The following is a 13401-nucleotide window of genomic DNA, read 5'->3' on the forward strand; positions in this document are numbered from 1 at the left end:
TTCTATTTCTTTTCATCATGCCTAGATATAATTTATTTTGAATTCAAATGGCCTCCCATAGAAGGCAACATGAAACAGAAATGATCCAGGGGATCGTACCTTCAGCTTGGAGTCTGAACATCTTTATTTGAATCTGGGTTGTGTAACTTAACTACACCCTCTAGATCTCAAATTTCTCCTTTTTAATATGGGTAAAACAATGCCAACAATAAATAAATATTATAAGGATTAGATTCAACAAGAAAGGCCACTTGAAAAAGGTATTATTATATAAATGCTATGTGCTCCACATACTTGAATCTGTGAAGGTTTTAATTAGCTCCTCCATTGCCAACATCCAAGAAACAGCAAGATGGCAGTTTTGCAAAAATACCCAGTTTCCTGATTTCATTGCATCTTTGATCATTCTTTCAGCAATGGGTCCTTGTCCTTGCCCCAGTGAAATTGACTGCACCCTGAATTGAACAACAACAACAATGAAATGTTGTTTTATATTATTTTTAAGCAATGCAAGTACTAAGAAATGTAAATATGGTAGGCTCTTGCCTAGCATATGCACACATTTCAAATCCTCATTCTGATAGATGTGCAAATATTTTTTTCTTATTTTCTTGTTTTTAAAAATATTTTTTACTATAACATACAGAAGTGCAAAAAACAAATTTATGGTTCAAACTATGTCTCCATAGTTTTGCCTTTTCCAGAATGTCATATACTTGGAATCATACAGTATATAGCCTTTTCAGATTGGCTTCTTTCACTTAGTAATATGCATTTAACGTTCAGCCATGTCTTTTCATGGCTTGATAGCTCATTTCTTTTGAGTACTGAATAGCATTCCATTGTATAGATATATCACAGTTTATTTATCCATTCATGTACTAAAGGACATCTATGTTGCTTCCCAGTTTTGGCAATTATGAATAAAGCTGCTATAAACATCCACGTGTAATGTAGGTTCTTGTGTGAACATAAGTTTTCAACTCTTTTGGGTAAGTACCAGATTGCTGGGTCATATGATGAGTATGTTTAGTTTTGAAAGAAAACACCAAACTGTCTTCCAAAGTGGCTGTACCACCTTGAATTCTCACCAGCAATGAATGGGAGTTCCTGTTGCTAGTATGCATTAATACAACCTATTTAATGTCCAGTAACTTTGCTAAATCCATTAAATAATTTTAAGATACCATTTATCAGAGTAGAAGAAGGTCTTATTTCTGGTTTCCTCTTTTTAAGAAATGATTTCCAGATTCTTAGTTTACTGGGACTTTTCCCCCCATGAATGCATGTTGAATTTTAACAAATGCTCTTTCTGTGTCTATTGAAATAATAGTTTTCTTCTTTTTTTAAAGGATTTTTCTCCTTTATTCTTTTAATGTGATGAGTTAAATTAGTTTTCAATATTTTAACCATCCTTACATTACTGAAATAAACCCAGCATTGTGGGAAGGTTTTTTGTAATGAATTCAATTAACTATTATTGGACTATTTAGATATTCTAATTATTCTCAGTTTCTTTTAAAGTTGTGTTTTTGGAAGAATTTTTCCATTTCATTAAAAATTTCAAATTCATTGGCAAAATTAAAAAAAATAACATGCTCTTATGACCATTTTAATGTCTGCTGGTCTGTAGTGATATTATCTTATTCATTCATGATACAATTTTTTTGGATCTCTTTCTCTCTCTCTCTCTCTCTCTCTGTCTGTCTCTCTCAGTAGTTTCAGCAGAGATTTATATCTTATTAAACTTTAAAAAAAAAACTGTTCTTTTAGATCTTGTCCATCGAATGTATATTTTCTATGTCACTAATTTCTGCTCTTAGCTTATTATTTTTTCCTTCTGTTAGAGTTTAATAATTAAGTTTTAGATTGCCTAATTATTCTTAGTGGGAATATTAGCCTGATATTTCTGAAACCAGAAGTTATTAAACATGCATAAATTTACTGCTAGGTGCCTCATTACTAAACCTTAATGGTTTTTGATATGTTACACTTTTTTTGTCATTTATTTCCACTTATTGGACAATTGCCATTATGATGTCCCTTGAACAGATTGTTCAGAAGGACATTTTTTTGTTTTCCAAATATTAAAAAAATTAAGATTGATTTCTAAGATTTACTGTGGGCAGAGAATGTTTGTCATCTTTTTGAAATACGTGTCTTTTTTAGAACATGGTTAATACTTATTAATGTTCCTTATGTACTTAAGATCTTGCATTTGCTCTATTTGTTGAGTGTAAAGAGCAAGGTTGTTAATTTCATTAATTTCATTGTTGAAATATTTTATATCCTTACCAATTTTGCAAATTTTATGTGCTTCACAGTAGTTATTATTATAGGTGTGTTAAAAATTTCCACATTAATGTTGATTTACCAGTTTCTCCTTGTATCAATTTCTCCAGTTTTTGCTTTACATATTTCAAGCTTTGTTAGTTGTGTACAATTGTACAATTGATGTTTCTTCTTTGTGTTTTCTTTCTTGTATATCATATAGTTCCCCTCTTTATCTCTAATATATATATATCTTTCCTCAAACTCTATTTTGTGATATGCATTGGAACTGTTAACAGCTTTCTTTTGGTTAATATTTGCATAGTATATCTTTTGCATTGCTTTATTTTCTATCTTCCTGTGCTGTTTTTGTGTTGCATTTACATTTGCTAAGTAGTATAGAGTTGAATGTTGTTTTGAAAATCCAGTTTGATTTTCTTTATCTTTTCACAGGTGAGCTATCTACTCTTATGTAGGTATGGATTGGCCAAAAGGTTCATTCGGGTTTTCCGGTAAGATGTTACGGAAAACCAGAACGAACTTTTTGGCCAACCGAATATTTGGATTAATTTCTACTCTTTGGTTTGACTTTTTGCTTTACTATGTTTTATCTTTGAATTTTGTTCTTCTTCTCTCCTATCTAATGTTGGATTAAAATTTGCATTGTATATTCTTTTGTCCCTCTGCTGGCTTGGAAGCTATACATTATATATTATTTCAGTATTTTCCCTTAAAATTTCAACATATTCATTCAACTACAAATTTTCCTACAGCAATATAGAGTTATTCTGTACTTCTTTTTTCCTCCTGAATACATCAGGAACTTAGCACACATTAACTACTATTAACACACCTCTCCATTCTCTGATTGCTGTTTTGAATTGTTTTACCTTTAATAATTCCTATGAAATATTTGACATACAAAAGTTATAAAGTTAATATTTACAATAAGTATTCATGTACCCGCAACCCAGCTTAAGAAGTAAAACATTATCTACATGATCTGAGTCTGCAGCGTGCCCTTCCCTGTTCACTTCTTTCATTACCCAAACTTCACCTCCCAAGGTCACTGCTATCCTGGTTTTAGTATAACTTCCCTATTTTTCTTTATACTGTTATTGAAAAAATATGACTTCCTAAACAACATATAATATATATGTTTAAAAATTTTATACATTATATCAAACTTCTCCAATATTATATAGTTTTTGTGCAACTTAAATTTTTTGCTCAATATTAGTTTGTGTGACCCATCCATATTGAAATACATAGTCACAGTTTATTCATTTTCATGGCTATAGTGTATTGTATTTAATTTTATGAATAAACCACAATTTATATAATCATTTTTCTAGATGGACAATTTGGTTGTTTCCAGTGCTTTATTTTTTTTTTTTTTGGTATTATAAACGTTTCTCCAAATGTTCTTTAACATGGCTCCTTGCATGCATGTGACTGATTTTGTTGGAACATGCAAATTCAGTAGTGAATTGTTGGGATATGGGGAATGCTATCTTCAACTTTAATGTACTGCTAATTATTCTTCAAGGTGATTTTAACCAATTTTTTACTCCCTCTTGCAATATGAATGTTTCTACAGCCCCCTATCTTTGCCAACATTTTGCTAATTTGATGAGTATGAAATGACATCTTCTAATGGTTTGAATTTGTTGTTTCCTAATTACTAGTGAGGTTGGACATCTTTTCGTATGCTTATCAGGATTTAGATTTCCTTTTCTGAGAATTTCCCTTTCACTTTTTTTTGTCTTTATTCCTATCGAACTGTTTTCTTTTTCTTATTAATTCACAGCAGCTCTTAAAAGTTCTGTATACTAATTCTTTGGTAGGACTTCAGAACCAAAGGCAAATGTGTAGGACCATTTGATGGTCAATTTTATGTGTCAACTTAACTGGGTCACATGGTACCCAGACATTAGGTCAAGCATTATTCTGAATGAGTCTGTGGGGGTGTTTCTGGGTGAGATTAATATTTGAATCAGTAAACTGAGTAAAGCAGATTGCCCTCCTTAATGTGGATGGGCCCCATCCAATCAATTGAAGACTTGAATAGAACAAAGAGGCTGAGTAAGAGGGAGATCTTCTTGCCTGACTGTTTGAGCTGGGTCATTGTTTTTTTTCTGGCCTTTGAATTCAGATAAAAACACTAGCTTTTCTTGGGTCTTGAGCCTACTAGATTTCAGACTGGGACTTGTAGTACCATTATTACTCCTGGTTTTCAAGCCTTTGGACTTGGACTAGAACTACACGTCATCTCTCCTGCTTTTCTATCTTGCTGACTGCAGATTTTGGGCTTTATCAGTCTCCATAATCATGTAAACCAGTTTCTTATTTTACATACAGAATATATATACACATATATAGGATAAAATATAGATAGGGTATTATATACATATTATATTTTTATATATTCCATTGGTTCTGTTTCTCTGGAGAAGCCTGACTAATACAGATTATGAACGTCAAAGAACAGATGGAATCCATCATCTTGTAATCGCCAGTCCAGGGACCAGGCCAGACTAGCCACTCCATGCAAGGGCCTGTCAGAGCTGGAGATTACTTCCTAGATAGGAGACCCCTACTCTCCTCTGACACTCTGTGGTCTTGTGCACTTTCCTACCCATCAGGACACCATCTTGGGGAGGAGTGGGGGAAGAAGGAGTCAGGAAGACTGAGCTTTCATGAGAAAGAAGCCAAATCAGCTTACCCTGGAGACATTTAAACCAGAAGAAAATATAATATTGTAAATTCACAAGTTTAAACTTTCCCCTCCCTCTCTTAACCAGCAGAGTAGAAGCTCAGGAGAAAGATGAGATTAATAATACATCATAAAGAGCTATGGAATTTTTTTGCACATTTGAGCATAAGGAATAAACTACAATCTTTTTACAGTTACATTAAAATAATATCTTAAATAACAAATGTTTTAATCACTATTGCATTAGATTATTATACTTCAACATTTTAAACAATCTCCCCTTTGTTCAAATGAAGTTTACTTCTGTTCTTATGATATTTAACACCATTTAACAACATGCATAGCTAAATATTAAAGTGTCTTAATTTATTTAGTAAGGAATACCTGAATTAGGAATTCACACTCCACAAAGGGAAGAAAAAAGGCAAATTTTAACAAGGAGATGTTCATATGAATTATTAAAACTGCACAATATGACCTTACCGTTCTGAATACCCGCTGTCCCGGGCAAACCTCTGAAATGCACCCATGGGATCTGAGCCTGTGCTTAAGATAAATACCAGGGGAGTTTTGTATGACATGTCTTGATACAGAGAGGGCAGATCCACGGGTGGTGTCTCTACAAAGGATTTCCCAAGATTTTCTATTACAAAGTCTGTAAGAGCAAAAACCACCTGAAAATTGAAAGGAAAAACATTACAAAAATACTGGATGAGGTGCCAATTCAACAATGTATCAGAAGTTCTAGCCAGAGCCATTAGGCAGGATAAAGAAATAAGGCATCCATATCAGAAAGGATGAAGTAAAATTGTCACTATTTGCAGATGATAAGATCTTATACAGTTGACCTTCGAACAACATGAGTTTGAACTGCACAGGTCCACTTATACGGTGGATTTTTTCCAATAAAAATGTACTATAGTACTACACAATCCATGGTTGGTTGAATCCTCAGATGAGGAACCACAGATACAGAGGGCTGACTGTAAAGTTATATGTAGATTTTCTACTGTGCAGAGGGCCAGTGCCCCTAACCTCTGCATTGTTCAAGGGTCATCTGTGTATAGAAAATCCTAAAGACTTCACCAAAAAACTGTTAGACCTAATAACTGAATTAAGTAAAGTTGCAGGATACAAAATCAACATACAAAATCAGTTGTGTTTATACACACTACAGTGAGATATCTGAAAGAGAAATAAAGAAAACTATCTTAAGTCAGAAAGAAAAAACCAAATACCGTATATTAATGCGTATATGTGGAATCTAGAAAAATGGTATAGATGATCTTATTTGCAAAACAGAAATAGAGACACAGATGTAGAGAACAAACTTATGGACACCAAGGGGAGGAAAGGGGGCAGGTGGGATGAATTGGGAGATTGGGATTGACATATATACACTATTGATACTATATATAAAATATATAACTAATGAGAACCTACTGTATAGCTCAGGGAACTCTATTCAGTGCTCTGTGGTGACCTAAATGGGAAGGAAATCCAAATAAGAGGGGATATATGTATACGCATAACTGATTCACTTTGCTGTACAGTAGAAACTAACACAACATTGTAAAGCAACTATACTCCAATAAAAATTAATTATAAAAAATAAAATAAAAAATAAATTAAAAAAAGAAAACTATCCACTTCCAATAGCATCAAAAACAATAAAATACTTAGGAATAAATTTAACCAAGTGAAAGATTTGTACACTGACAAGACATTGATAAAAGAAATTGAAGAAGACATAAACAAATGGAAAGATATCGTGTGTTTGTGGATTATAAGAATTAATATTGTTAAAATGTCCATACTACCCAAAGCCATCTATAGATTCAATGCAATCCCTATTAAAATTCCATTGGCATTTTTCACAGAAATAGAAAAAAATTCCTAAATTTATATGGAACCACAAATGACCTGAAATTGCCAAAGCAATCCTGAGAAAGAAGATCAAAGCTGGAGGCAGGACACTTCCTGAATTCAAATTATATTCCAAAGGTGTAGTAATCAAAACAGTATGGTACCAACAAGAAAACAGACACATAGATGAATGGAACACAACTGAGAGCCCTGAAATAAACCCACACATTTATGGTCTACTACTAATATTTGACAAGGAAGCCAAGGATAATCAATGGGGAAAGAATAGTCTCTTCAATAAATGGTGTTGGACAAACTGGACATTCACATGCCAAAGAATGAAATTGGACCACTATCTTACACCATTCATAAAAATCAACTCAAAATGAATTAAATATTTAAGTATAAGACCCAAATCCATAAAACTTCTAGAAGAAAACAGAGGGGAAAAGTTCCTTGACATAGCTTTAGCAATGAGTTTTTGGATATGACACCAAAAGCACAAGCAATGAAAACAAAAATAAACAAGTGGGACTATACCAAACTAAAAAGCTCCTGCACAGCAAAAGAAGTAAGCAACAAAATAAGAAGGCAACCTATGGAATGGGAGAAGGTATCTTAAAACCATACATCTGATAATGTGTTAAAATCCAAAATATGTAAGAAACTCATGCAACTCAATAGCAAAAACAAACAATCTGGTTAAAAAATGGGCAAAGGACCTAAATAGGCATTTTTCCAAAGGAGATAGACAAATGGCCAACATGTACATAAAAATGTGCTCAACATCACTAATTATCAGGGAAATGCAAATCAAAACCACAGTGAGATATCACCTCACACCTGTTAGAATGACTGTTAACAAAAAGACAAGAGATAACTAGTGTTGGTGGAAAAAAGGGAACCCTTTTGCACGTTGGCAGGAATGTAAATTGGTGTAGCCACTATGGAAAACAGAATGGAGGTTCCTTAACAAATTAAAAATATAGCTACCAGATGATCCAGTAATCCCACCTCTGGGTATTTATTTGAATGAAATGAAGTCACTACCTTGAAGAGATATCTGCACCCCCATATTCATTGCAGCCTTATTCACAATAGCCAAGACATGAAAACAATCTAAATATGCATCCACAGATTAATGGGTAAAGACACTTGGTAAATATATACAATGGAATATCTAGCCATTTGTGATAGCATAGATGGACCTCGAGGACATTATGTTAAGTGAAATAAATTAGACAGAGAAAGATAAACACTGTATGGTATCACTTACATGTGGAATCTAACAGAGCTGAACTCATAGAAACAGAGAGTAGAATGCTGGTTGCCAGGGTATTGGGAGGGGGAAGAAATGGAGAGATGTTTCAAAGGGTATAAACTTCCAGTTATAAGATGAATAAGTAGTAGGGCTCGAATGTATAGCATGGTGACTCTAGTTAATAATATTATATATTTAAAAGTTAAGAGATTACATCTGAAATGTTCTCACCACACACACACACACACACACACACACACACACACACACGGTAATTATGTGAGGTGATGGATGTGTTAATTAACCATATTGTGGTAATCATTTTGCAATATATGTATGTATCAAATCATCATGTTGTACACCTCTTAAACAATGTTACTTGTTAGTTATATCTCAGTAAATCTGGAAAAAATAATATAGCTCAGGCAAAGTAAATTAAAAAACATGTGTCTTTAGGTAACAATTCTATCATTCTAATATATTTTTATAAAAAGAAAATTATAGGGCTTCCCTTGTGGTGCAGTGGTTGAGAATCTGCCTGCCAGTGCAGGGGACACGGGTTCGAGCCCTGGTCTGGGAAGATCCCACATGCCACAGAGCAACTAGACCCGTGAGCCACAATTACTGAGCCTGTGCGTCTGGAGCCTGTGCTCCGCAACAGGAGCGGCCGCGATAATGAGAGGCCCGCGCACCACGATGAAGAGTGGCCCCCACTTGCCACAACTAGAGAAAGCCCTCACACAGAAATGAAGACCCAACACAGCCATAAATAAATAAATAAATAAATAAATAAATAAATAAACCCAAAAGTTAAAAAAAAAAAGTATTGTACCAATAAAAAAAAAAAAAAAGAAAATTATAAAGTAACATTTCCCCCCTCCAAAAATAAATTTAATAAAATAATGTAACACTCTTGAGAGACACTCAACATAACAGGAATAGAGGGGAAATTCCTCAACCTGTTAAGAGGTATCAATGAAAATCCCACAGCTACCATCATACTTAATGGTGAAAACTGAATGCTTTTCCTCCTAAGATAGGTACAAGGCAAGTACATCCACTGCCATTACTTCTCTTCAACATTGTCCTGGATGTTCTAACTAGGGCAATTAGTTAAGAAAATAAAATAAAACCTATCTAGATTGGGAAGGAAGAAGTAAACCCATCTCTATTTGCAGATGACAAGATCTTGTACATAGAAAATGGTATGAAACACAGTAAAAGTCTGTTAGAATAAACAAGTTCAGCAGGTTTGCAGTATACAAAAATATACATCAATCAACTGTATTTCTCTACAGTAGCAGTGAGAAAACCAACAATGAAATTAAGAATGCAATTCCACTTACAATAGCAACAGAAAGAACAAAATACCTAGAAGTAAATTTAACAAGAGAAATGCAAAACTCAGTCTCTGAGAACTACAAAACATTGTTGGAATAAATTAAAGAAGATCCAAATAAATGGAAAAACACCCCATGTACATGGATTGGAAGACTTAATGTTGTTAAGATGCCAATACTCCCTAAATTGATCTACAGAGTCCAATCAAAATTCTGGCTGGTTTCTTTTCAGAAATTTCCAAACTCATCCTAAATACATACGGAAGCTCAAGGGGGCCAGAATAGCCAAAATAATCTTGAAAAAGAAGAGCAAAGTTGGAAGACTCACACTTCCCAATTTTAAAACTTGCCACAAAGCTACAATAATCAACACAGTGCAGTAGTGGCATAAGGGTAGACATATAGATCAATGGACTAGAACTGATATACTAGAAATAAACTCTCACAATTATGGCCAATTGATTTTTGGCAAGGGTGTCAAGATCATTCAATGGAGAAAGAAGAGTCTTTTCAACAAATGATGCTGGGACAACTGGATATTCACATGCAAAAGAATCAAGTTGGCTCCTTACCTAACACTATATAAAAATTAAATCAAAATGGATCAAAGATCTTGATGTAAGAGATAAAGTTTTATAACTCTTAAAAGAAAACGTAGGAGTAAATCTTCATGACATTGAATTAGGCAATGGCTTTTTAGATGTGGCATCAAAAGCATGAGTGACAAAAGAAAAACAAATTGGAAATCATCAAAATAAAAATTAAAAAAATTTTGTGTTTCAAAGGACGCCATAAAGAAAGTGAAAAGACAGCCACAGAGTGGGAGAACATTTTTTTCTTTCAAATCATGTATCTGTTAAGGGAATTTCATTTAGAATATATAAAGAACTCTTTCAACTCCATAAGAAAAAGACAAATAGTTTTAAAAAATGGCAAAGGATCTGAATAGACAGTTCTACAAATAGCCAATAAACACAAGAAAATATGCTCAATATCATTAGACAAGGACACCACAAGAAAATTACAGACCAATATCCTTGATGAACAAAGATGCCAAATCCTCAACAAAATATTAGCGAACCAAGTTCAAAAGTACATTAAAAGGATCATACACATAATCAAGTGGGACTTATTCCAGGGATGCAAGGATGGTTCAACATGCGCAAATCAGTCACTGTGATACACCACATTAACAAAATGAAGGATAAAAAACATATAAGCACCTCAATAGATGCAGAAAAAGGCACTTCCCTGGTGGTCTGGTTGTTGAGAGTCTGCCTTCCAATGCAGGGGACGCGAGTTCTATCCCTGGTTGGGGAACTAAGATTCCACATGCTGTGGGGCAACTAAGCGCATGCGCTGCAACTACTGAGCCCACGCGCCACAACTACTGATCCTGCAAGCCACATCTAGAGAGCCCATGTGCCACAATTACAGAGCCCACACGTTCTGGAGCCCACGCACCACAACTAGAGAGAAACTTGTGTGCCACAATGAAGAGCCCGTGCACTGTGACAAAAAATCCTGTGTGCCGCAACTAAGACCTGATGCAGCCATAAATAAATAAATAGTAAATATTAAAAAATAGATGCAGAAAGAGCATTTGACAAAATTCAATACACATTTATGATAAAAACTTCCAACAAAGTGGGAACATACCTCAACATAATAGAGGCCATATATGACAAGCCCACAGCTAACATCATACTCAACAGTGAAAAGGTAAAAGCCTTTCATTTAAGAACAGGAACAAGGCAATGATGCCCACTCTTACTACTTTTATTCAACATAGTACCGGAAGTCCTGGCCAGAGCAATTAAGTAAGAAAAAAAAAAGATATCCAAATTGGAAAGGAAGAAATAAAACTGTCACTGTCTGCAGATGACATACTGTCATATATGGAAAACACTAAAGACACTATCAAGAAACTGTTACAACTAATAAATGAATTCAGTAATATTGCAGGATACAAAATCAAGACACAAAATCTGTTGTGTTTTTACACACTAATAACAAACTATATGAAAGAGAAAAAAAGAAAGCAATCCCATTTACAATTACATCAAAAAGAATAAAATACCTAGGAATGCATTTAACCAAGAGATGAAATACCTGTATATTGAAAACTACAAGACATTAACGACAAAAATTGAAGAAGACACAAATAAGTGGAAAGATAGTCTGTGTTCATGGTTGGGAGAATCAATATTGTTAAAATGTCCACAATACCCAAGGCAATTTGCAGATTCAGTGCAATCTCTATCAAAATTCCAATGGCATTTTTCACAGAACTAGAATAAATAATCCTAAAGTTTGTACAGAACTGCAAAAAAACCTCTAATAGCCAAAGCAATCTTGAGAAAGAAGAACAGAGCTGGAGGCATCACACTCCCTGATTTCAAACTATGTTACAAAGCTCTAGTAATTAAAGCAGTATGATATTGGCATAAAAACAGACACACAGATCAATGGAACAGAACAAAGAGCCCAGAAATAAACCCAGGCATATATGGTCAGTTAAATTACATCAAAGGGATCAAGAATATAAAATAGGGAAAGGACAGTTTCTTCAATTAATGGTGTTGGGAAAACTAGACAGTTATATGCAAAAGAATGATACTCAGCCACTATGTTACACTATACACGAATACTTACTCAAAATGGATTAAAGACTCAAATATAAGACTTGAAGCCATAAAATTCCTACAAGAAAACATATGCAGTAAGCTCCTTGACACAGGTCTTGGTAATGATTTTTTGAATCTGACACCAAAAGCAAAAGCAACAAAAGTCAAAATAAATAAGTAGGGCTACATCATACTAAAAAGCTTATGCACTGCAAAAGAAACCAAAAAGCTTATGCACTGCAAAAGAAACTATCAACAAAATGAAAAGGCAACCTACTGAATAGTAGAAAATATTTGCAAATCTTAGATAAGGGGCTAATATACAAAATATACAAATAACTCATGCAACTCAATAGCAAAAAGCTCCCAAACAATCCAATTAAAAAATAGGCAGAAGATTTGAATAGGCATTTTTCTAAAAAAGACATACAGATGGCCAACAGGTACATGAAAAAAGGTGCTCAGCATCATTAATCATCAGGGAAATGCAAATCAAAACCACAGTGAGATATCATTTCATACCTGCTAAAATGACTATTATCAAAAAGACAAGAAATAAGTGTTGGTGAGGATGTTGAGAAAAGGGAACCCTGGGCACTGTTGGTGGGAATGTAAATTGGTGCAGCCACTATGGAAAACAGTGTCTAAGTCTGCAAAAAATTAAAAATAGCACTACTGTATGATCCAGCACTCACAATTCTGGGTCTTTATCCTAAGAAAATGGAAACACTAACTTGAAAAGATATATGCACCTCATGTTAACTACAGCACTATTTACAATAGCTAGGTCATGGAAACAACCTGTGTCCATCAATGGATAAATGAATAAAGAAAATGCGGTATATATATGTACACACACAATAGAATATTATTCAGGCATGAAAAAGAATGAAATCTTGCCATTTGCAACAACATGAATGGCCCTTGAGGGCATTATACTAAGTGAAATAAGTCAGACAGAGAAAAATAAATATATTACCTCTTATATGTGTAGTCTTAAGAACAGCAACAACAACAACAAACTCCTAGATACAGAGAACAGATTGGTGGTTGCCAGAGAAGGGAAAATGGGTGCAGAGGATGAAAAGGTTAAAAAAAAAAAAAGTGTGTGTGTGTGTGAGAGAGAGAGAGAGAAAGAGAGAGAACAAACTTCATTTCCTAAGATCGGAATTCTTAACCTAGAATTATAAAATCATATGTGGGAGAGCATTCATGCATTTTCTAAGAAGACCTGCAACTTGCACCATATTCTTCAAAGGGTCCAAGTGACAAAAAAGAATCCTTGCCCTCAGGCTGACCTGCAGCCTGTGACTGGGAAGG

At 34.1% G+C, this 13401-nt stretch overlaps 1 protein-coding gene across 1 annotated transcript in view; it reads right to left on the reverse strand.

Annotated features, from left to right (window-relative positions):
* Positions 1-13401, reverse strand: part of DNAH6 (dynein axonemal heavy chain 6) — a 293021-nt gene that overhangs the window by 38135 nt on the left and 241485 nt on the right. The window contains exons 64-65 of the mRNA XM_082425941.1: positions 5471-5661; positions 295-455 (exon numbers count right to left, since the gene is read on the reverse strand). Of these exons, the coding sequence (XP_082282067.1) occupies positions 295-455; positions 5471-5661 (352 nt within the window). The remainder of the gene's footprint in view (positions 1-294; positions 456-5470; positions 5662-13401) is intronic.

This window comes from Balaenoptera physalus (genome assembly GCF_965194825.1).
Source record: "Balaenoptera physalus genome assembly, chromosome: 15".
Taxonomy (NCBI): domain Eukaryota; kingdom Metazoa; phylum Chordata; class Mammalia; order Artiodactyla; family Balaenopteridae; genus Balaenoptera; species Balaenoptera physalus.